Genomic DNA, 26,298 nt, shown 5'->3' with positions numbered 1-26,298 from the left:
ACTTAGCAATTCTTAACGATCCCAAGGAAAACAGACTTATGTTACAGAAGTTGCCTGCTCAAATTGCAGAGAGATGGAATTGTATAGTAACTAAAAGAATCAAAATTGATGAAGAGGAATATCCATCTTTTGGAGAGTTTACAAGTTTCATAAGAGATGAAGCCAATAAGGCATGTAATCCAACATCATCTTACAGTGCACTTAATAGGAGAGATACAGTATTTACACCTAAAGAAAAACAACCACAAAGTAGGGTTGCAAAGCGTATGTCATTTGCTACTAAATTTAATGAAGTTAATAATGTTACAAATGCTGCATCTGGTGAAAATAAATCTAAAAATGAAAAACAAGCCGAGAGTAAAATGAATGTAGGATTTACATGCTATTACTTAGACAAAACCATGATATGGAAAAATGCCCAGAGTTCTTAAAACTTGACCTTGCTCAAAGAAACCAATATTTGACAGATAAAAAGAATGTGTAGAGGTTGTTTCAAGGTTGGTCATTATTCAAGGTATTGTAAAAGACCAAGGAAATGCATTAAATGCAAGAGATGGCACCCAACAATTCTCCACGATGAAACCTTGAATAAAAAACCAAGTTCTGGTGATACCCAACAAGAACAGGCTGTAGCTAATAGAATTAATGTTAACAGATATTTTTCAGCTGATGTTCACTCAATGATTGTACCAGTTTGGTTAAGCCATAGGAATACAAATAATAAGGTCATGGTATACGCAGTATTGGATGATCAGTCAGATGTTTGTTTTATCAAAGAAAGTGTCCTAAGGTCTATGAGTGTCAATGGCCAAAATTCTGTCATTAAGATAGCGACTATGCTGGGTGAAGAGGCTATAAAAGTACTAAAGTATTTGGTTTATCAGTTAAGGGCATAAATGAAAATAGTACTGTAAATTTACCATGTGTCTACTCTAGAAAAACTATTCCTGCAAGAAGAGCACAAATCCTAAAAAATGTTCAGCTTTAAGATGGCCTCATCTCAAGAAAATTGCTGGAAGGCTAGTAGAGTATAATCCTGACATTGAGATAGGTCTGTTGATAGGTATAAACTGTATCAAGGCTGTCAAACCTTTAGAAATCATTCCTGGGTCTGGAAATGAGCCTTATGGTCAGAGAACAGCTCTTGGATGGGGAATTATTGGTAATGTGTATGTCAATGAGAATAATTTAGAAAGTGATGTTGTTGTTAATAGAACTGTAGTTGAAGAAATTGAAATAAATTCCAAGATATCAAGTAACATTTTTACAGTACCAACCAAAGTAAAAGAAGTATATGAGCCTCATCATGTCAGAGAGATGTTTGAATCTGATTTCATAAGTAATGTTAGTGACGATGAGGTAGCTTTGTCAGTAGAAGAAAGACGGTTTATTGAAATTGTTAGTAATGGTATTAAGATTATTGATAATAAACAGTTTAAAATTCCATTGCCACTCAAAGGAGGTGATATCCAGTTCCCAGATAATAAGTTAGTAGTCCAGAAAAGACTATCCAACCTAAAACAAAAGCTTCAGAAGAATGTAAGCATGAAAAATGATTACATAAATTTCATGAAGAATATGATTGATAAGGGTTATGCTGAAAGGGTTCCTTTGAATGAAACATGTCTAACTAATGGAAAGGTTTGGTTTGTGCCACATCATGGGGTTTACCATCCCAGAAAGTCTGACAAAATCAGAGTAGTATTTGATTGCTCTTTTATGTATAAAAATGTAAGTTTGAATGATTGTTTACTTCAGGGACCAGACTTGTCAAATAGTCTAGCTGGTATTTTGTGTAGATTTAGAAATCATTCTGTTGCATTTACTTGTGATGTAGAAGCAATGTATCACCAAGTTTTAGTAAATGAAGAACACAGGAATCTTTTACGATTTCTGTGGTTTGATAACCATGATTTAGATGGTGACATTGTTCAATATAGGATGACTGTTCATCTATTTGGTGCTAGAAGCTCTCCATCTGTTGCAAACTATGCTTTGAAAGCTGCTGCTGATAAATTTAAGGATAAAAATACTGAAAAGGCAGCAGAGTTCATTAAAAAGACTTTTATGTGGATGATGGCTTAAAGTCTGTAGCTACAGTGGAGGAAGCCATAAACTTAGCCAAGGACAGTCAGATGATATGTAAAAGGGGTGGTTTCCATTTGCACAAATTTGTTGCCAATAACACTGAAGTTTTAAAGGCTATGTGTCCTGATGAAGTTGCTCAATCAGTTAAGAATCTTGATTTAACTAAAGATAAATTGCCAGTGGAACGAACATTACGTATGGAGTGGTGTACTGAAACAGATACGTTTAATTTTAATGTCAAACCCATTCAAAGGCCTAGTACTAGAAGGAATGTTTTATCCATAGTTAGCTCTATTTTTGATCCTCTAGGCATGATATCACCATTCATTCTTACAGGTAAGAAAGTTTTGCAAACCCTATGTAAACAAGACCTTGGCTGGGATGATCCTATTCCTGAAACTGTTATTACTGAATGGGAAAACTGGTTAAGACAATTACCCAAATTGAAAGATATTAAAGTTGAGAGATGTTATAAACCAGCCAACATGAATGTCATAGATTATGAATTGCATCATTTTTCTGATGCTAGTGAGAAGGGTTATGGTCAATGCTCATACTTAAGAATGACAGATGCAAATGGACAAGTACATACTAGGTTAGTTATGGCTAAATCAAGACTGTCTCCCTTGAAAACTTTTACTATACCTAGGTTAGAACTCACTGCTGCATTAGTATCAGTGAAGGTGAGTTATTTCTTAAAAAAGGAGTTGAAGGTCAATATTAGTAAAGAAGTATTTTGGGTAGATAGTACAATTGTTCTTGGATACATAGCTAATCAATGTAAACAGTTTAAGGTTTTTGACGCAAACAGAGTTCGCACAAATTAGAAATCACACCTTACCTGAACAATGGAGATATGTTTCCTTGAGTGATAATCCTGCTGATTTATGTTCAAGAGGCATGTCTGTTCATGATCTGACTAGTAACTATATGTGGTGGCATGGACCTGAATTCTTAAAACATGATAATACTGATAATGAAACTTTATGTTCATTTGAAGTTGCAGATGAAGATCCAGAATTAAAGAGAGTGTCACTGGCAATTAACACTGATGATAATAATTATGCTACCATACTTACCAGACTTAATTACTTCTCAGATTGGACACAGGCCAGAAGGTCATTAGCTTTAAGTAAAAGGTTTATTGATAAATTGAGACAGAAATCAATATATACTGAGTATATTCATGTGTCTGTAGAAGAGCTAATCAAGGCAGAAATTACAGTTATTAAATTAGTCCAAAGAGAAGCTTTTAAATATGAATATCAGTTGTTGAGTATAAGCAATAACAAATTTGATAAATGTTTAAGGAAATCTAGCAATTTGTACAAGCTTGATCCATTTATTTGTAGTGATGGCATAATAAGAGTGGGTGGTAGATTACACAGAAGTAATTTTGATGCCCATGTAAAATATCCTTTGATTTTGCCAAAGAATAGTCATATTACTGAATTGATAATCTGTCACTATCATAATAAAGTACACCATCAAGGTAGAAATTTAACTTTAAATGAAATTAGATCTAGTGGTTACTGGATTATAAGTGGATCATCCTTAGTAGCGAAACATATATCAAAATGTGTAACTTGTAGAAAAATTAGACATGATACTCTTACACAGAAGATGGCTGATTTACCAAAAGATAGGGTATACTCGTAAATGTCTTCTCCATTCACTTACAGTGCAGTTGACTATTTTGGTCCATTTATAATTAAGGAAGGTAGAAAAGAGCTCAAAAGGTATGGTGTATTATTTACATGTATGTCAACTAGGGCAATACACATTGAAACTGCCCAGTCTCTCAGTACAGACTCTTTCTTAAATGCTTATAGGAGATTTGTTTGCAGAAGAGGCCATTGCGCACAACTGCGTTCAGATCAAGGTAGTAACTTTATTGGTGCAAGAGAAGAGTTTGCAAAGTGCCTCCGAGAAATGAATGTTGAAAATATTAAAAGTGAATTATTAAAGGACCAATGTGATTTTATAACATTTAAAATGAACCCACCTCATGCAAGTCATATGGGTGGTGTATGGGGGAGACAAATAATATCAGTTAGAAATATTTTGAATGTACTGTTATCTAACAATAGTAAAATTTTAGACGATGAATCTTTAAGAACGTTCATGACTGAAGCAGAAAATATTGTAAACGGGTGACCATTATCCACAGATAACTTGAATGATCCTTTAAATGTAGAACCTTTGACACCTAATCATTTTCTGACATTGAAGTCTAAAGTAGTACTGCCTCCTCCAGGTAATTTTGTAAAAGAGGACATGTTTTCAAAGAAAAAATGGGGCGTGTACAATATCTTCTTAATCAGTTATGGAAAAGGTGGCAAAGAGAATACTTACAATCATTACAAATTCGCCAAAAGTGGTCAAAGCCTCAAAGGAATGTAGAAATTGATGATATTGTTTTAATCAAAGACTATAATCTACCTATGCAATAAGTGGATGTTAGGCGAATAGTAGAAACAAACCCAGATGAAGCTGGCCATGTTAGAAAAATTAAATTGTTAGTAGCAGATGCTTTTCTTGATGAAAATGGTAAACGCCAAAAGACAGCTACAATTCTAGAAAGGCCTATTCATTCAGTTGTAATGTTATTGGAAAGTAAAACAGGGAAGTCCCCATCAGGGAGCATTTAAGTCATTATGTACTGTATATTTTTGTTTTGTATGGAATGGACTAACCAGTATATTATGATTTTATAGTTTGTAAAGAATCTCATATTCATTCCCCAATAGTATAGTTATTGTTTAAATTGTTATCACAATTTAGGGGAGCCATTGTTACTGTCATTAGCATACCCAGTTATATCTGAGTTTTGAAACAATACTAAAAATACATTCTACCAAGGTGAACGAGTTACTTCCCGCTCTGCTGGGTAGAAATAAACAATCACTGGGTAGAAATAAACAATCACAACAACTGCTGCCTCAGATTCAAGCACATGAATGTGACTTGTTTGTCATGGATTTCATCATGTTGTATGTCTAAGAGATTAAGTCCCCAAAATTGTGGTAAGATATGTTAATTTACTTATAATGTGTCTTTTTTGTACCTGTTTGATATGTTTTTATTTGTACCTTTGATATAGCCAATGGCATCCTATCAGTTTTGTATGACATGTGGATATACTAGCTTCGAAGGCATTAGCCTAAAAGTGTTTTTCTTTTGTTTCAGTTATACTCAATTAATGGCTCATGGTTTATATAATAAAGTAACTACAAAAGGACCATGGAATGTTATTGATACCCAATTTGAGAATTAACACTGAACGGGGCTAAAATCAACAATTAAATACAGAGCCACGTACTGTCCACCACAAGGACACTGGTAGTTTAGGAGCAAACTACCAAATAGCTCTAGCAACTGGGTTCAAGGCAAAATATCCACTGCACTGTTATTGGACTAGGCCTTGCACTGATATTGGACTAGGCCTAAGTTCCTTACCAGGCATCTTCGTAATTCTGTGATAAAGTACTTGAATTCCTTATTCCTTACCAACACTATATCAGGAATGTTTAAGTACTGTATAGGTTATTTTGGCATTGTTTCCACAGAGAATATATGAGGCTGTGAATAATAAGTTATATACTGTATTTACTGCTTTCCATTCTGAGTTCTTAGACGTGCTTGCAGTGCATGTGTTAATCATATAGGCTACGCTCATGTAAGCTTTTTCTTTCCTATTGCGTAATAATCACCCACCATTTTACATTAAAATACCATAAAATTTTATGCTGAAGTACCTGGATGTTTTCTGACTACTCCCTGTTTTCAGCAAACAACACATTCAGTTTAACAAAGGTTCCCATTGTGTAAGAATTGCCCATGACAAGGGCACTCACTTAATTTTAAATGAAACCTTAAGAGCACTACTACAGTATTTATATCCCTTTCCAATTGCTGTAATCCATTCCACTGATAAATGTTCCTCCTAGCCTAATGTGACTGAATTACTAGGACTGAGACAAGAGGTACCCCCTAACCTTAAGGCAATGAATATATGACCCAGCATATAATGATCTAGTGTTCATAATTAGGTCAAGATGGATTTCTGCATTTCAGTTCTATGATTTACGGTACCCTACGTTACGTTAGGATGGTTGGAGGGAGAAGGACGAGTCCTTTGCCCACCTGGGAAGGTAAAGACCCAACCCTGGATTAGGTTAGGGAAGATAAGGTTAAAATGCATCCCTGGACATTCTACATCTGGTTAGTTGGGTGGGAAGTGGAGGGGGGATCATGTTCCCTTGCTACAGTCAAACCAAAATGACTGCAAACATGCAGTATGCTTTAGATGTTGCCAGTTTTCCCAAATGTGATTCATTAAACCTTGACCTATGTTGGATATTGTGTAGATATGGCAGAAACATTGCCACATCTTCCTTATACCATATCAGTAAGGGCAAACAGCTTGACACTATTGTTCTGCATTTCTAACACTGGAGACGTAAAATGAGCTACAGAACTGAAATTTAATAATGAGTAAAGGATGATATATAGCAAAAAAAAAAATTGAAGTATATGAAAATTGATACAGAGTCAACTGTTTTGATAACATGAAAATTGATACAGAGTCAACTGTTTTGATAACAGGGTAGAATAAGGATGATTTGGTTTCTAACCATCTAAATGAATTATACAAATGCCCAATATCTAGCCCAGACTCACTGATGAAACGAAATTATACAATGTGATAAAAGGAAAATACTGTTATTGGCTCCTCAAGTGATGGTAGATTATAAACTAAGTCAGCCTTGTCCCAAACAGTCTCTTTCTTCTGGACAGCCCGTGGGAGAGATAAGCAGGATTTTATGACTGGGTTAAAGAACCTCCAACTGAGGGATGCAGATTAACTACAGTCGGATTACAAGTCAGGATTTTGCAATGTAGCTCATGGCAGCCATGTTTGTAATCATTTTGGTTTTTCTGCAGGCAATAACAAACCAACCAAAGTTAGGTTGCATAACCATTTTGACCACTCCTGTAGTGCAATTTAATCAATTTTGGTTCTTCTCCCCTAAAAACTGTTAACCACTGGTAGCCCCATAACTGCTGTACTGGCTACAGGGGCCTGGTGAAACAAAGAAGGGTCTGCACCAGAAATTATGCAAAAAATGAATAAGCCATAGCACAAAAAGTTGAAAACATATGCTCAATTAAATGGCAATGAATTTAAGGTACCAGAGTAGGCCATCAGGATATCTTTAACTAACAACTGGAGCTATTTTCCTCTGCCGCCGCTGGGTACAAATTTCACAGTTTATCCCGGAAATTACAAGGTCAGCCTGTTTTGTTCAGAAGTCTGCTACCCTACACAGGTGTAAAGCCTAGGCTAAACCACTGACCTGATGTTCCCTATTGGATAGTTACGGGCATAATAATCAATCCAGATGAACAGAGGAAAAGAATATAATCCCAAACAACCCAATAATAACTGAAAATCATCAGACTGAAGGAGAGATCACCCAAGAGGGAGAGTAAATCTTTCGAAATTTCTTGTCGCCTCTCCACTAAGGGTACTCATTTATTTAAAAGTACCCTACGGTAATCGGGGATATCCAGATTTTATTTCTAGTGTGCTCCTATTAAAATAACAAATACATTTCCAAAAACCACTGGGAAAAATCAATTTTTCAAAATAATAGCGTTAACCGATGAACTGCAAAATCCAAAAGTGAAAATAAACTAGATTTTGCAAATTTTATCTTTTGCGCACTACGACCACCAACAAGCGAGTGGCGTAAGAAAATGGCATTTTATCATAATTGTATCGATCCTTTGCCATACTCATTCCAGAAGCACCGGGTGACATAATTTTCCCCATTTATCGTGTAAAACATACATTAAATAATCCACTGGAGAAATGGGACAGAAAACAAGACATGACAAGAGGCTGCAGAGAGCCAACTTACGACGAATAGGATGCAACTGCTTTCAACATTGATCACCTACCTACCTACGAGTTTTCCTTCTCACTTCTTAAATATTTCACAAAAATTACGGGCAATAAAGTAACTGTATACAGACCTTTCTTGTCAGACATTCTGTAGAGTATATGGTGGAACAGTTTGACAAAGCTGCACTGATAAGGAGCGACTACTATCGTTTAGCAATGGCGGTGTTCGTCTCGTTCGTCTGCCTTCATAGAAAACGAAAACATATGATTCTTATGACTAACTTTCGGTGGGTGACTATTATTCTTTTCCCAGAAACACAACCTGACTATTTTACTATGTGGCCTTGCTCATTTTCACCATTTTTGTATAGATATCAGTGTCCCATTGTGTGACATATTTATAATTTAAGCTGTTTAATGCTCCGGAAAATAACAAATAATCTTCTAGCAAATATTTTTGTGCTATGTTTTTACCCTTGTTCACTGTTGTCCCACTTTTCATATCGCCGATTAACTGATATAAATCTATAAAATTGCTGAATAAGAGTGACGAATGGGCTAGATGTATGACAAACACTACGAATCTATTATGTGTGGAGAGTTGACTTGGGTACGAATCTAGGCCACAAGAGAGAGTGAAGCAGTTGAGGTTGCTCTTTCAATTAAATAGTAAATTATTTTAAAAAATCGAATTAACTATCTTTTTAGCCCCTGTCCAGTTGATGGAATGATTATTTCGATTAACACGAACGAAAATTGCACCGTTCTTCTGTTTATATATTATATGTTTTTTTATCTTGTTCAATTCCCTTTACCAATGATATCCGTTTCACTAATATGAAAATTGTCACATGTCTTTCTGAGTCATTTCTTGCTAGTTTCCACGAATGATTTCCGGTTACTTGTCGGTGTGTGTTTTTTCACACTTTCCTTTTACCACGTCATGATAGTGATAGAGGTGAATAGGTGACGTTATCTTAATACTACGCATTTAATCACGCCATGGCAGGGCATAGCTTTAATTTTAAGTTTTTCAGTGATAATAATAATAATAATAATAATAATAATAATAATAATAATAATAATAATAATAATAATAATAATAATAATAACAAAACTAAAATGTAAAAACTCGTTATTGATTGAGGAGCAGTATAGAGTACGGTTGCGGGTAGTAAAATTGTCATTGACTTCAATGATAATTGATTAGGAAAAAAGTGAGCTTCAGGGGCGTAAACCACACCAGAGGCTTATAGGTTCCTCCACCACCTAGGAAAATATAATAAAGCAAAAGATTACTCAGATATTAGGAATACACTTGTGTCTTTACTCTGGTGGGAAAAGGCTTGCGTGAATTAGGTAGTTTATTCCACTTGAGGAACTTAATTTTAAAGGTTTCTTGAGAAGTAAAAAAAAAAAAAAGTAACGCAGAATCTGCTGATAAAGATGGCGACGTGACAGGTCGTCAAGTCATATTTCACTGCAGTTCCAAGAAACAAACCTCCCTACGTTGTAGAAAATGGTAATCATAAACTTTAATATTTTCCTCAGGAGCGCGTGCGTTTAAATCCTTCGGTCACGACTACAGATGGCAGAAGAAGGATTTTGATTTCCGCTGCAACTGAGAAACCTGATGTTAAAATAGATGCCTGTAATGCATATTATTTATCACGTCTTGAGAGATCATCACCCAAATTTAGAATCAGGCACCAATGGAGATCTAGAAAAGAACGCTGACCTGAGGGAATGTTGTCAGCTGCACGGTTGAGCTATATCTGCATTCTGACCTGGAGAGACCTTGAACACCGACTAGCAAAACTAGTGTGGTGGAATACGATTAACAGCACTGACTCCTGTAAGTTCTCTCTTGTTTCCTTGTGGATCTTAGCCACGTTTCCTTTTCCTTTCGACGCGAACAACCTTAAAGAAAGGGAAAAAAAGTCCTTTAAAACTGTTTATTATAAAGGAAAGCTGTATTCCCGCATTCTGATTTTGTTGAAATGTACAAATCCTGTGATTCGTGTCGAGTACCTCATAGATCGGTGAGCCTAATAATAACAGCCACCGTACCTGGAGGCTTGTTGAGAGGTGAATAAGACTGCATTGCGGATTTTTAAGAAAGTTTATTTGAAAAATAAAACAATAAGTTGGGAAACAACAATAAAACATTACAAGTAAATTAGCTAACAAATACAGTCTATTCTAAGAACAAACGCACTTCAGATGCAATAACATATGCATACATGTTACATAATATCCTGATACATTCACTGCATATAAATAATTTAGTAGGTATTGAATGAAACATTGAAAAGAAATTGAACTGAAATGTTGCGAACAAGGTAATGCCTTTGAATGTGATATTCAAGGTTAAAGAGGACACAAAATGTCTGATTTTTGCCTCAGAATTGATAAGGAGTAACTGTTGTACTTCCTCAGAGTAAAATATCAAAGGAATGAGAGTAATGAAAACCGGCGAATAATAATCACCTGTGCATTAAGACGAGCCGCCATTATTGCTCAACAGAATCAAATACAAAATAAACAAAATGGCAACGAAGTTGCAAGGTTATGAAAATGAGATCATAATATTGTTATTACGATGTGCTGGAGGTAGTTTTGGAATTCCTCTAAGTCACCGATTCATTCTTCTAGACTCTCATTGGGCAGGCAAGAAGGGATTGATTGTTCAATAAATGGAGAGGAATGTTGTGAAAACTGAAGTAGTGAAAAGCTGAAAAGTTGGACAGCGAGCTATGTAGGAATTGGCCAAAGGAAACGAATGAAGAAGAATGCAACGTAGACTGGGCAAGGAAAACCTTTGTTACAGAGTACCAGGGTAGGCCCACCCCTACCCAACCCCCACAATCCCCAACGGAGGTTCAAATCTTACTGGAGAAGGTAAGGAAAAGTAGTTCAGCGGCACATGAAAAGTTGCCTCAGGAGCACAAAGTAAATTCAAGGATATCTTAAGTCTTAATGAGAACTATGAATGCCCTCTGAAGCAAAGTAACTATGGTGATAAAAAGAACTATGATGTGATGAAAGGAAATTTGTTAGATATGGGTCAGTAAATCTAATATCACTTTCAAAACGTATGGGACAAGAATAGTTAATTTCCAAAAACAGTCCAGTAAAGTCTCTTTGGTTTTGAAGCACCAGACTATTTTTATAATAGTCAGGGCTGAAGTCCGGCTCAGGGCAGAGAAGCCCATTTAGCGTTATAAAAATAAATGAACAAATAAATATATGGAAGTGACTAAGGACGTGTGGTGTGAAATACGTTCATTAAATGTGAAAAGCAGATTGAAATTAAAATCAGATACAACATGTGAATACGAATTTCGACAAATTATGAATGTTTGTCATTTATACACAATTTTCAACAACAAGACCTTTGACTTCCTTCGGCACTTACAAAATCCTTGGAACTCTTCAAAATACATTTTTGTCGTTTTTGTGGTCGATGTCTGTAACATAAACGCGTAATTATCATATCAGATTCATTTTTATTTCACTTTTACTTTATATGGAGTTAACTTTCAAGATTCTTATTTTAAAGCTAAATATGTGCATTCTAGCTAAATGTTTTTAAATTTTAGTAATATTAATCAGCCTTTCATATACTTTTTAAATATTAAGCACGTGTAATGTGATTTTAAATTTTTCAAATTTGTTAACGTTATCTATATTATTAAAATGTATTAACTTTTCAGATAATTATTTCAACGCTTATTTACTTTATAAGTGACTGGATACTGTACGTAGAATGTACGCGTCTATGGTGTAAAAAGCTAGGTCTGTCAGACTTGATTCGGAAAATCGTAGTATATACGTAAGCATGAGAGTCAGTTAGATTATTTATCAGTCAGACTATTTACACGGTCAGTAATTCACTTCTACCAGAAGGAATAAAAAGTGAAACCATTTCAGTTTTAAATCATCGATTAACCTCAGTTTTCACTTTCAATTTTCACTGCCCACTTCCTCTTACTGACTACCTCATTAATTCCCCTCTTTGCGAAATAACTTTGAAACGAAACCACCGTTCCTATCCTTTCCCCATCTCAGTTCTCACCGAACATGTCCCCCTCGGAATTCGTTATGAAGAAATCGTAGAGCATCTGCCTGAGAGACACTGGGCAATCTGGGAACGCCGACCAACAGTTTCCGAAGCTTCTCCCGTATTCCTCCGCCTGGATCTCGTCCTTGTGCTGGTTGCTGTCTGATCGGAAGCCTGGGCTGCATGGAAGAGAAGTGACGTGTTAGTTACGGCTGCCTTCTTTTGTTTTGAGGGAAGTTACTGACACATGAACATTCTCTATTGTGCCTTTACGCATCTTACCCTTGAACTTTAAACAAATTAATCAGTTTTGCGGGCTTAAGCCGTGCATATTCATGCCGTAGTAATGTACCCCTAATGATATTATACAAAATCAGTCTAGTACCATTATAAATATATGTAAAAGAAATGTCTGTATGATGCAACTTTTCTCTTCTAAATGCTTGAAAACTACATCAAATATGCCCATGTAACTCCTCCTTAAGGAAGCCAGTTACGAAGACTTTTATACAATATCACATATTACCAGTCATACTGAAAGACCTTCAGAAACTTCTTGCAAAACTTACGCGAAGATGAGGTTGATGAATTCACCAAAAAGGCCATATTCATCTAGGGGTGACTCTCCTATTTCGCAGACGGCTCTCAATACACACGTATCCCCATCCAGTCCGGCTCTGTTAGAGGAATAACGACATTTACAGACTCTCCTTCCTAAAGAACAGACCTACTCGACATTACACATTGTTTTTGTTGACGTCAGTTACCATTTCAGTAGACAGCCATGAAATATGTTCTGCATTAGTACAAGTTTCCGTTTTCTTTAACTCTTTTTATACACCTTCCACCATTTAAGACGTTGTTCTGACGCTCTCTTCGAGAATATGCCCCAAGGTCTAGACCTTGACAAGCCCTAATGTTATCCCCTACCTTCCATTTAAGGGTTTCCTCCTGCCTAGGCTAATATGAGCATTAGGTTAGCCGTCCCACTGAGAGGGAATGAGGAAAATCACCAGGAAAAGGCACATCTGTTTTTTTTTTTTTTTTTTCTGAATGTGCTGAGAAGCGAGGTTTTACCTTGGGTTTTACAGTTCGTCTGGCGGGAAAATCTAAAGGAGGGGAGCCAGAATTAGACAAAGGGAGAAATATACGGAGGGAATAAAGAACTGACTGAGGAGAGAGAACGGTAGCAGAGCCGATGCAGAAGACAAGAAAAAAAAAAAAAAACTGGAATTTCAAATAGCCAGCATCCTGAAGAATAAGACTGTTAGATTCGATATCAGCTGCTGTTAGCCTATAATAATTATTGCTACATATACATAACCATGTAGATGTGGTAAAAAATCCATATATATTGCAAAATTTAGATGTGAATTCAAGAAATAACTATCTTAAAGTCAATTTTGTCACCATCACATGCGATACGCAACCCATTTTCATATCCCAGTCCTCCCGTTCGTGAAGGATTGTGGATAGAAATAACTAAGAAAATAAGATCTTTCAAGACGTCATATCATACAAAAAAAAAAACTTATGACACTACTGGCAAGGCACCATTACATTACATGTAATTATCATTGCATAATCTACATCGTCTACTCACTTCGTCATGAAATCAGACAAGATCCCGTACATGTTTGACCTCTCTTTCGCCAACGACCTCTTCTTGCGGAGCTGATCGGGCAATTGGAAGGTCACTTCGAGTCTGTAGTCGCCTCTTGTCTCTATCACACACAAGAAAATGATGAGAGAGAGATCAATGCAAATTAGTCTTCGACTTCGGCGTCATTTCATCAGAACAAAGAGGATACAGAGAAATATGTTGTTACAAGTTCTTTTTGTCCATGACAGTGACTGAAATGAGTAATTTTGATACAATCGTAGCGATTTGTGATCAAAGACTGGCAAAAGCTCTGAAACTGCCTTGATTCATTTGCAATGAAGATTAACCGGTGAAACAGTGCAATATATGCAAACATACATAAGTGCAACGTGAATGAGAAGTCGATTACATTTTAGTTTTAGAACTTTTGAATGTTTCATCTATGGATTTTCACTCGGATTAGTTTGTTGGTTCTGTCTGCTTCCGTCCTGACCTTAACACAGACCTTAACAACCCTCTGTCGGCTTCTTCCATCTTTGTTATACATTTGGTCAAATCGTGGAAAATAGACAACCTTCTCCTAGTCTTATCTTCGACACTTCTCCCTCCGCTCCAGTTTTCATAACCTTCACTTTTGCTACCTTTCGTCTTTCCCGATATTTTCGTGTATCTTCGTTATGGCACGTCTCTGGAGAATAATTCAAGGTACCAAAGGCTAATGTTTCAAGACTGGGAACTACAAAAAAGCGAAAGAGGAAGTATATCTGAAGCCATAACGTATCGATATATTACATAACAAAATTAAAAGTAATTCAGTGTTTAGTTTTCACAAAGAATGAATTGAAGGTTTCATAATATTTCCAACTGACATTCATTTACCTTCCAGTAACAACATTTCCTCATCCCCCCCCCCCATCTCTCTCTCTCTCTACATACACACTTATAAGTAAAGAGAACGCCACCGTTAACAGCTGGCGTCTGTTGTTGAGAGACGTTAGCTGTAACTGACCGCCATATTAATCATTCTTTAACAAGTAGAAATAAAAAAAATATTCGGAGCCCATACCTTCGCTAGCAACAGACTCCTTTGAGCATATATGTCTGTCCATTAGGAACGATTGGTTATAGGGATATGAACGAAATCTTATAAGTTAAATTGAAGACATAACTTCCAAATAGACTTTCTATGTAGGAGTAATAATTAAATTTGGTTACCAAAATACACTGTAATGGTGCATAGGGTTTCGGTTATTTAAACCTAGATGCAAAGAACAGCAATCCTTCTTCAAAATGTCCCGTTTCCCAAAATGTAACAACTTGTTGCCAGTCACAACTGCCAAATTTGAGTAAACTTTTAACACAAATCCAGACGCAAACACTCGCATATAAAACAAAAGACACATGAGCAAATAAACATAACCATGCAAGAACACAGTTGAAATCAGTTTCTTTAGCAGTAAAATCAACTCATACTCACTGACGTTTCCATAGGTCCAGTATGGCGTGATCAACTTGAAGTATACCTCAAACACGGCGTCAGCCGGGAAGCTGATGAGCTGTCGAGCTCTTCTGGAGTGACCCACAGCGGTGGCGTTCTCTCCGGAAGACGTTAGGGAAATTTTGTCGTTGCTGTCGTTCCCTAGACCTTTGCCCCACTTGCCACTTCCCATTTCCGACCCCAAGAGACTGTCTAGGGGCGATTCTGAGACTACGACCTTCAGAAAGGTCACTGCAAGAATCCAGTAGATGGCAGTCATGCTGTGTAGCCGGGAAAAGAGGGAAAGAAAGTGTTTTATTGTAAGAATTAAGTAGTTAATCAAAGGCTGCAGCCGTTAGCAATGCTGCTACAGGATACAGCACATCTCTCCTGGGAACGATGGATTTATTTTGTGATATGAATAACTTGATGGAAACAATAGAAACCAATTGTTTTGTGAAATGAAAATTAAACGTATTTTCACTGTCCGAGTACTTTATCAGTTTACACAGATCATGAGAAGGTTATTCAGTGATAATCGTCAAGATGATTTACTGAAGTACTCATATAGTATTTATACAACAGCTTATACGTATCAATTATATCCAACAAATGAAATCAGTGAATTGTCAGTCTTACTAAGCCTGTTATTCTAAAATAATAAGGGCTTTCAGTTTACTGATTTGCATTACTGCTATTTCAAAAGTAGTTTGCTCTTACGTAGACGGCATAAAATAATGAGGTATTGACTAGTACTGAGAAAAACAAAACAAAAAAAACACTGAAGATTCTCATTGTTAGGGAATATTTCTCAAATTAATATTTTACTGGTTTATTGGAAAATACAGAAGTTACATAAACAACTTTTTAATAGGAAAGTAAGAATAGAATCATTGAGAGGATTCCATCCTTTTTTTGGAGAGAGAGAGAGAGAGAGAGAGAGAGAGAGAGAGAGAGAGAGAGAGAGAGAGAGAGAGAGAGACTTAATTAGCGTTTAGAAAATCATATATTATGCAGCCAGACAAATAAAAGGAGCATGGCAATATGCAGAAGCCAAAGACACATTTACATCTATGTTGTATAATATAAAAATTAGTTTATAATAGGCCGATGGAATGGGCAACCTAACGATCATAACTAGACCATACCTGAAACAAGCAAAAAATGCGCCGAAGTTTCTTCGGCGCAATCGAGTTTTCTGTACAGTCGCTACAGCGTATAATCAAGGCCTCCGAAAAATTATCTGTCTTTCGGTGCTCTCGGTATAATGCTGTATGAACAGCGGCCCACGGAACTCTACCCACGGCCCGGTGGTGGCCTATCCTACATCGGCCAGAAGCACGATTATGGCTAACTTTAACCTTAAATAGAATAAAAACTACTGAGGCTAGAGGACTGCAATTTGGTATATTTGATGATTGGAGGGTAGATGATCAACATACCAATTTGCAGTCATCTAGCCTCAGTAGTTTTATTATCTGAGGGCGGACAGAAAAAGTGCTGACAGAATAAAGTGCCGACTGCCAGACAAAGCCGGCACAATAGTTTTCTTTTACAGAAAACTAGAAAACACGAAAAAGAAATGGGAGAGCGATAAAGGTGGACCCGCCTCTTGGAAAATAGATGGTTATAAACCAGTCAGATAAAGAATTAGTTGTGTCTCTGGTGGTTTAATCAGCGAATTATGTATCCAGTGATTGGTCAACTGTAGTGAAAAGCAGTCTGGGTAGAGAATTTATGGGTCTTGAACCTATAGTGTAAGTATTTCTGAGCTATATAAAGTGTAACACTTTATATGATATATATATATATATATATATATATATATATATATATACACACATATATATATATATATATATATATATATATATATATATATATACATATATACAGTATATACAATGTGTGTCTAATTATACATATGCCTATAATGCTATGCAGCAATATGCAGTAATCAGTAAAAGATAAATTTTTGAAACTGTAAGGATACAATGAAATATGAATAACGTAAATATAACAGGGAGAAAAAGAACTGAACCAGTGTTAGATTGATGAATAGTAAAGAGAGAGAGAGAGAGAGAGAGAGAGATTGGAATAAAGAAACGAGACAAAGACAGAGAGAGAGAGAGAGAGAGAGAGAGAGAGAGAGAGAGAGAGAGAGAGAGAGAGAGGAATAGAAAACAGGATATGTTATATAAACAGGGCGAGTATAATCTAATGAAATAGTTGAAGGAATGACGATCGAAGCAGAAGTGTCGTGAATACGTAGCCAAACATTGGCGCAGCATTGGCGAAGATTAATCACCTGTGAAGCTTAGCTATGCAAATCTTAGATTTCCGGTGACGTAATTGGTCCCACCTACAAAGGTGGGGTCAATTCGTTTAATTACACCCAGAGGAAGTCCTTCGATAAGTCTTCAACCAATTAGATGTCTACCAAGGGGCTGGACAGAAGCTGTTGCCCGCCTATCTTAGGAGGGGCATTCCGTTTTGAAAATCCTTCAAAAAGGAAAGCAGAGAAGAACAGAGAGAGCAGAGATAGAAGCAGAGAGAAACAGAGCCAGTGGAGTGAGGTCGTAGCCTCACCAGTTGTGGGTTAGAGGATTCAAGAAAGCCAGGCTCACACTCTGACTCACACTTCGATTCGTATTCATACTACTTAGCTTATATAAATATTTCACTTGTATATGTACAGTGTTATTTTTACTAGTGTGGCAATGAAGAAAGAAAGCTGCACTGTGTCTTTCTAGAACCTCCTGGGACTCAAACGAGCTGCAACAATAAAAGTAACTACAAAGAAAGGAACAGCATGACAAACGCGCTAACAACAAAATATTAATAACAAGCATCAAATGAAATCGTGAAATAACCATTACAAAACCATATTTTCAAGCCAACAATAATTACACTTTAGATACTCCCCGCCAGCACCTCTCTCTCTCTCTCTCTCTCGAAGAAGAAGAAGAAGAAGAAGAAGAAGAAGAAGAAGAAGAAGAAGAAGAAGAATTCCCCTCCATCGAGAAGACCACTTTCCACAACTATTTGAGGAAATTCCCACACTCCTCACTAAATTCCCAGCTTTCCCTGCGCGAGACAATTTCGCGGATTTATGAATAATTTTGACCTCTCATCTTAAGTATGGGATGACTAGAGCAAAGAGTACCGATTCGTGGGAGACGCACTCATAGTGCATTATGGGCCGTGGAAGACTCGCTATGCGTCATGGAGGACGTACATAGGGCCGTGGAAGACTCGCTATGCGTCGTGGAGGACGCACATAGGGCCGTGGAAGACTCGCTATGCGTCGTGGAGGACGTACACAGGGTCGTGGAAGACACGGTATAAACGTACCATGAGTCGAAGAAGACATAGTGAGGGTCGTGGAATAAGCATTATGGGACTTCACGTCGTGGAAGACGTACCACGGGTCGACAGCACGTACTTCCTCGGTCCTACTTCCTGGTTCCTAAGCGACCACTTCACAAACAGCTCCAGGCACGCTACTTTATTCGAGTTGGTGCAGAGCTGTCTAACTTTAAACAGTTATACTAGCTTTTTTTCGTTTCGTTAATCCCTTTTTCAAAATGACACCGGCTTCCCTTGTTATTTACTAATTATCTCTCTTCTAAGCCGTTTAATCGTCTTTCACTTTAGTATACTTTCTTCAGGGATGCATTCAGAGGCACCGACCCAAGCTGAACTGCCGGAGGTTGAAGCTTGCAATCTCTCTCTCTCTCTCTTTTTTTTTTTTTTGCGTCGCCGACCGTCGTGATGGTATTATTCATGATACGGAAATTATTAATTCACAATATGATTTAGCCAGGAGAGGCAAGAGTGATTCGTGGCTAAGTTAATGATTTCAGAAGTCATCCTAGATTTTGATTATTTTCATCTTCATTTCACTGACTGAATTGTTTGCGCCCATTGCAATTATCGACCTGGAATACTGGATGCCTGATGTTAAATAACATTTATACGAATGAGCTGCTTCTCACCATGTTTCTTCGGACGAGGCTGCAACCCTCATGCCATTTTTCTGGATTCCATTAGTAGCTGGTACCTGTTTAGAGCTGGGTGGACTGGCGGGTGGTAGGCTAGGAACTATCTGCAGATCTGGCAAATGTAAGCCAAGCGTTACACCACTCAGATATACGTACTGCACTTTTATATATGTATATATGTGTATATGTATGTATATATATAGTTATATGTATATATGTAAGTATGTATGTATGTATATACTGTATATGAGGCTATCAGTCGAGAAACATGCCAAGCGCCATCCTGGGTCAAAGTATTTTTTAATTTAATTTATTATATTTTAAAAATGGCACTTGGCATGTTTCTCGACTGAAAAGCTCATATATAGTTATATGTATATACAGTATACAGCCTTTTACAAAGTATTATACCTGTGGGTAACGTAACCCATGTCTCAATCAAGTAGCGGTGGAGAAAGTTGATTCCTGAGGGACACCATGAAAAATAAAGGAAGGGGCAAATAAACTACCGACTAGACCAGGGATAAAGTCACAAAGGAAACAAGAAATTAGACAGCGTTCTGCCTTGGGACGCTGGGCATAGGTATCGCAGTCCACTGACATACCCTACCGCAATAGCGTCCAGGTAGAAAAAGTGACCATCCTCACGTGACAGTAAATTTCCAATTGACTGACATGAAAGCACAAAAAATCCATTTTTCATTCACGAGTTGAAAGGATGAATTTGGCAGTGACTATTGCATTTATCCCCCCGCCCTGGAATTACATCCGTTATCACGTGAAAATGGAGCTAATTACCTTCATGTGACTGCTCACGTGTTATGCTCCAGGAATTCGCCTAATCACGTGGGGGATTCCACCCCCCCTTAGCGTGTTTACGTCGAATACTTCAGCGCAAATTACTCTGAGCTACGCTGATGCTCGTTATATGGTAAATAGTTCGTTGATAATAGCTTAATGTGGGGGTGTTAAATTAACTAATGTCATCGTATAGATGGGGAATGGAATGGAGAAGAGGGTAGGTGGAGGAAATAGATTGCATTAATGTTTCATGGCGATAATTCGGTGAAAATTGGTTAAATGCGTGTAACTATAGGCTTTGATATTAACAGATAATGACACGAAAACTGAAAGGTGAATGAAGAGAGAGTGAAAGTAAATTGAGATAATATATTTCATGCTAAATAATCCGTGAATAATTTATTAACAGGCTTCGATATAAATCAGATTAATATCATCAGCACGGAAATAATTATGATACCGGGTTGATGGAGAATGAGAACATGAATTTTTAAATTGGTGCCTTTTAATGATTGGTAGCGTGATAACAATGTGTTTTAAATGGGATTTGATACTTACAGATAACAGAGATAAGAATGAATTAAAGAGGTGCGTAAGTTGTAGGATGTATATAAAGATTCCTGATAAGAGACAGATTTCGAAATCTCGTTTGCCTTGATTAAGATAAAGTTATTCTTCTGCTCCTTCATTTGGACTTTATTATTATTATTATTATTAGTATTATTATTCAACGCTAAATGCACACAGAGAAGATTCAAACCTAGAGGGGCCAGTAACTTTTAAAAAATAGAGAGCATAAGTAAGAAAAATAGAAAATACAGCGAAGCAAACAATGAAATCAATGAAGATGAATAAAAATTAAGAAAGAGAAAAACAGAGTCTTGATAAGAGAAGGCTATTCAAATGCACGTAGAAATATTAAAGATAAAGAAATCAACAAAAGAAAAATGCAAGTATGAATAAACAAGAACTGAGAAACACTTTTCAAAAAGTGGGGTCAATGGTGCAACATTACTACTGTAGACTCTCCGGTAGAACAACTATCTCCACCGCGGAGAACAGTTTCCTCCCTTGTTCAAAAGTCATAACTCACGTTTCGCTGAACAAGACAAGAAGGTTACAAAGTGAATACAGTACAGGCTATAAAATAATAAAGACAATAATTGTCTACCATTCTAGCATCATCAGTGAGAAAGAAGCCCGAGGTCGATCTACGGGTAGGGGCATGACTTAGGGCCATTAATTTTCCCAAACACTTCCGTTGTACTACAGTTGAACTAAGATGTGAATTATGTACCAAGTAATTAGTTGAATATGGTGGATCACAATAACGGTAGGGAAGGGTAAAAGGTTAGTAACCACATTACCAAAGACTTACTGAGAACCTGTAGTTGAATATATATAATATAATATATATATATATATATATATATATATATATATATATATATATATATATATATATATATATATATATATATAAATACATATACATACACAGTATATATATATATATATATATTTATATATATATATATATATATATATATATATATATATATATATGTTATGATCAGCCATGTACTGGAATACGACTAGCCATGACCTCTTGGCTTAGTCATGAATTAGGGATTTTTTCGAAATACTGTCAACTATTTGTTTACAAATTACGTTTATTTAGTAGACTGTGCTGCTGACAGCAACAACCTTTGCAGGAGAAACAGTGAAGAAGGTGATCACTATCATTTTCGCTGTTCATCATTGTTATTAACGTTTCTGTCCGTTGTTGTTTTTGAGTTAGCATTCACCTTCAAAAACCTACGAGGCGACTAAATTAAAAGTGGCCACACGCAGCGAGTAAAAAGCCAAAATGAGAATGAAGCCTAAACCACGCACATTAAAACTTACATGACAAGCAATAGCAGTCAGAATAACTTGAGCAATGTCGCACGGTATTTAAAAGTGGCATTACAGCTGCTCTCGAACTTTAACGAGAGTCTGCAGAATCGTTCCCCTACAGTGACAGCCAGAACCACCGAAGCCACACTTCACATTTCTTTGGTCTGACAGAGCGGAGAGGGTGGCGTTCAGTGCTCAGACTGTAATCAAGTTAGAAGCTGTGGTGATTCTATCAGCTTGTGATGTTGTGTATCAGTAGGCTGAAACTCACGTTTTTGTTTGAGGATCAAAGCTAACTTTAAGGTAGCTTTACTTGTTTTTATATATATATGTATATATATATATATATATATATATATATATATATATATATATATATATATATATATATATATATATATATATATATATATATATATATGTAAATGGATGGCTCTAGGAAAAAATGTCCTTCCGATTTTTTGGCAAGTTTTTTCGGATGAAGCTGCGCTCTCCTCTACCTTAGTTGTCATCCAACAACAATCGACTTAGTACCAGGTACCTAAAGTTGTCATCCAACAACAATCGACTTAGTACCAGGTACCTAAAGTTGTCATCCAACAACAATCGACTTAGTACCAGGTACCTAACTCAGTAACTAAACAGAGTTCAATTTTTTAATATACTTTTTTTAATATGCCTACGTACATACGTATATATAAAGTGATATATATAACTTATATATAATAGACAGATAGACAGATAGGTCCTTCCTGCTTCGTTCAAGTTATGAAGAGAAGAGAGAGACTTTCCGAGCTGGCATTGAATTTTCCCCGCAAACCCACTAGGCCAACCGCTGCCGTGTTAATATTCTTCTAATTATCTCTTCTGCCACTCTCCGCACAGATGGATTACAGTGTTTAGCGTTTAAGGCCAACTCTTGAATTATTCTCTCCCTCTGTCTAGGGGCAAGAAACGGCAATCTGACGCTTTCGTAGAGGGTGGACACCATCTACTTGCTGCTAGTAAACAGGAGTATACCTGAAGAGAGAGAGAGAGAGAGAGAGAGAGAGAGAGAGAGAGAGAGAGAGAGAGAGAGAGCTTTCATAGTTTCTGAACACAGTTTATCTGTTACCATAAGAGAGAAAGAGAGAGAGAGAGCTTTCATAGTTTCTGTACACAGTTTACCTGTTACTATAACACACACACAGACAGCGCTTCATAGTTTCTGTACACAGTTTATCTGTTACCATATAACAGTTTCACACACCACTATAACACACACACAGACAGAGAAAGTTTCTGTACACAGTTTATCTGAGATAACACACACACACAGAGAGAGAGAGAGAGAGAGAGAGAGAGAGAGAGAGAGAAAGCAATCCTTAGTGCTTTCATAGATCCTGTGTAGCATTTATCTGCTACCATAACAGAATTTTCTCAGAGAGAGAAAGAGAGAGAGAGAGCGTAATCCTTAGGGCTTTCATAGATTCTGTGCACCATTTATCTTATCATAGCAGAGAAGTTTCCCTCAAGAGAGAGAGAGAGAGAGAGAGAGAGAGAGAGAGAGAGAGAGAGAGAGAGAGAGAGAGAGAGAGAGAGAGAGCCAATTTATGTCCATAGACATTGTACTGTACATTAGAGAGAGCAATAGATATACAATACTGTAATTACCGGAGGCAAACGACAGGACAACCACAAGACGCCACTAAGAGAGCACAATACGACTAAGGACAACAACACGCCACTAAGAGAGCACAATACGCCACTAAGAGAGAGAGAGTAGACAAATCGTAACACACAGAAGATGTGAACAGGAGGTTGTTCAAATACAAATCATATAAAAATAAGGAAACAAAAGAAAATGAATATCTATTCAGAATGTTAGACGAAGATCAGAATATAAGTGTGCATCGAATTAAGATCAACACATGAGTAAAGAAATATTATATGAATATTTTCAGAAAGAGTCAAATATTGCAAAATACTGTTGATTGATTTCTATAAAACTGGCGAAACACTAACAATGCACACCGACGTTTTACAAAATCCTATAGTGTCCTCTCTCTCTCTCTCTCTCTCTCTCTCTCTCTCTCTCTCTCTCTCTCTCTCTCTCTCTCTCTCTCTCTCTCTATATATATATATATATATATATATATATATATATATATATATTATATATATATATATATATACAGTATATATATATATATATATATATGTTTATCTATCTATATATCTATCTATCTATATAAATATATACAGTATATATATATATATGTGTGTATCTATCTGTCTGTCTATCTATCTATCTATCTATATATATATATATATATATATATATATATATATATATATATATATATATATAATATATATATGCAGAAATTATGCAATGGCTCATCTGGACCTTGTTGTTAAATATGAGCTTTAAGTCACGCTCATCAGTCAAGATTAAAAGCGACCAACGAGTGTGAATGAAGCTTCGTATCGGCCACGATTACCTGGGGTATCGTTGGGACCTGACTGTGAATGTCTGATGAATTAGTTCCATTTGGAGCGTTTAAGCAATTCCCCTTTTGTACCCGTTCTCATTGTGAACTGACAAAGGGACGAGGAAATCTCTCAGTAATCAGCGTTACAATTGTTTTGAGTTTGGACACACTTCCCGAATATGCAGAAATGAAAGTTTATGTAGCATTTGATCTAAATCTGCCCGTGGAGATTGTGAACCTACTTATGAGATCAGATGCTCAATTTGAAATACGAGCCACAGATCCAGCGATAGGAAGTGCCAGCAACATAAATTAGGAGAAGCAACCCTTAAAAATTCTAGTTTTGAACTTATAACGGTGGGTTGCGCCAGAAGAGTATTAAATAGGACGAAAAGTTGTGCAATGATGGTAAAATCAAAAGAAAAGTTGCGGTAAGAATAATCAATGCCACCCATTATCACTGCTGATGTTCCTCCAAAGGTAAATGAATTGCCCATTTAGACTATGGCATTGTATCTCCCCATCCGATCTTCATCCTCAACAAACTTGGAAATGTCTTTCCTTGGTCTTGATCTAGGAGAGGTTCACCCAACCCAAAGTTACTAGATGCACCAGTCATGGAGTTGTCTGGTCCTAGTAGTTGTCCTAGTAGTTGTCCACTACTTAGCCGAAAGAGAGAGAAACTTCCACTGATTCCCAAATTCTAAACACCTGAAAATATCGACATCAAACAGATATAATGCTCTTGCATCAGCAGCTTAGATAGTGTAATCGATGCTCATTTAGGTAAAGGAAGGGACTTCATATTGCATAAAATCTACTAAAATTGTTGAGATACATCAGGCTCTCCAATATGCATCCAAGATAAGTAACACAAAGAATGGCAATGACACGTTCGAGCCCAACATCTCGACAACAGATCTGGCAACTACAGCATCCAATCATCACCATAGATTAAAAAGGCTCAGCGGGAAAGTCTTCCAAAAACTGTTAACAAATTATCACTTCAACTCTCCAATAGAACTGTCAAGGCCTCAGGGCAAAGTATGAAGAACTGAAACTTTTAATTCACAAATTGTCTCTCATAATCATTTGTCTACAAGAGAGGAAGTCAGATAACAATAGGCCCTCTGTAAGCTGCAGAACTCAGTATGATCCATAAATAGGATAACCTCACAGCGTCACTGCCAGAAAAGGAGGATACTGAGTTTCTTAGTATAGGTGAGCCTACAAATTTCCATGGTCAAACACTTACTCTTTCATGTATTAACAATATTCCTGGACTCGATGTATCATGACAGTATCAGACTTTATTGCTTGTCTGTTGACTTCTTCCATTTTTCGCCACTTGGTTAAGGAAGCAAATTTGTTCGTTATTTCGTCCCTACCTTTCTACATTAATAAGTGCTACTCTGCTTCAAGAAATAAAGCTTTCCTGTGCTTTAGAGGAACTGAATATCAAGATCATTCTAGACAATGAAAAGAAACTCTGCTTCACTGCCATTAAACTCTTATCAACTTCTGTTACTTTGATTTTCTTGCAGTCTTCTGACGTAATGGAATTGAGACATTCTCTGCTAAACGAAAGGCCACAGTCTCTGGCCTTCACTTGCCTGTTAAGCCTCCTGTTAGTGATTTCTGCGCTCTTGAACCTGATACTCTATTGTTCCAATTCAACGTATATAATTTTTTTCATAACATTTCAAGGGCCTGATGCATCAAAGATCAACAAAACATCCTATCTGGATCATATTCCAGCACGAATCTTGAAGGAATTTGCTGAAGAGCTGGGTTTAACACATTTGTTAAATTTTGTGACTTCAAAGTTAAGCAAAGTGAATGGGTGAGCACAGGACTTCCTGATTATTGCAACAAGGCTACAGTAGTCTGTTTATCTCCAGTTCATAACGGAAACTACTTGTAATTATGTTTATTGGAATGCAGATGTCATGCAACAATCAGTTCCCATTTCTTATGC

At 36.7% G+C, this 26,298-nt stretch overlaps 2 protein-coding genes across 5 annotated transcripts in view; both read right to left on the bottom strand.

The window, feature by feature from the left end:
- Window positions 1-8,275, bottom strand: part of LOC136852490 (DAZ-associated protein 2) — a 41,155-nt gene extending 32,880 nt beyond the window's left edge. For 2 of the 4 annotated variants that reach the window (XM_067127153.1, XM_067127154.1), the window contains exon 1: window positions 8,131-8,275. In XM_067127153.1, the coding sequence (XP_066983254.1) occupies window positions 8,131-8,146 (16 nt within the window). In that variant the 5' untranslated portion in view covers window positions 8,147-8,275. The remainder of the gene's footprint in view (window positions 1-8,130) is intronic. The other 2 variants (XM_067127155.1, XM_067127156.1) reach the window with 1 other exon arrangement.
- Window positions 8,276-10,107: 1,832 nt separating this feature from the next.
- LOC136852489 (uncharacterized) overlaps window positions 10,108-26,298 on the bottom strand; it is a 121,819-nt gene continuing 105,628 nt past the window's right edge. Inside the window, exons 4-7 of the mRNA XM_067127151.1 lie at window positions 15,143-15,423; window positions 13,666-13,786; window positions 12,632-12,739; window positions 10,108-12,241 (exon numbers count right to left, since the gene is read on the bottom strand). Of these exons, the coding sequence (XP_066983252.1) occupies window positions 12,067-12,241; window positions 12,632-12,739; window positions 13,666-13,786; window positions 15,143-15,423 (685 nt within the window). The 3' untranslated portion in view covers window positions 10,108-12,066. The remainder of the gene's footprint in view (window positions 12,242-12,631; window positions 12,740-13,665; window positions 13,787-15,142; window positions 15,424-26,298) is intronic.

The sequence above is a fragment of the Macrobrachium rosenbergii genome, chromosome 25 (assembly GCF_040412425.1).
Source record: "Macrobrachium rosenbergii isolate ZJJX-2024 chromosome 25, ASM4041242v1, whole genome shotgun sequence".
Lineage (NCBI taxonomy): Eukaryota > Metazoa > Arthropoda > Malacostraca > Decapoda > Palaemonidae > Macrobrachium > Macrobrachium rosenbergii.
This window is presented reverse-complemented; position numbering and strand designations above follow the sequence as displayed.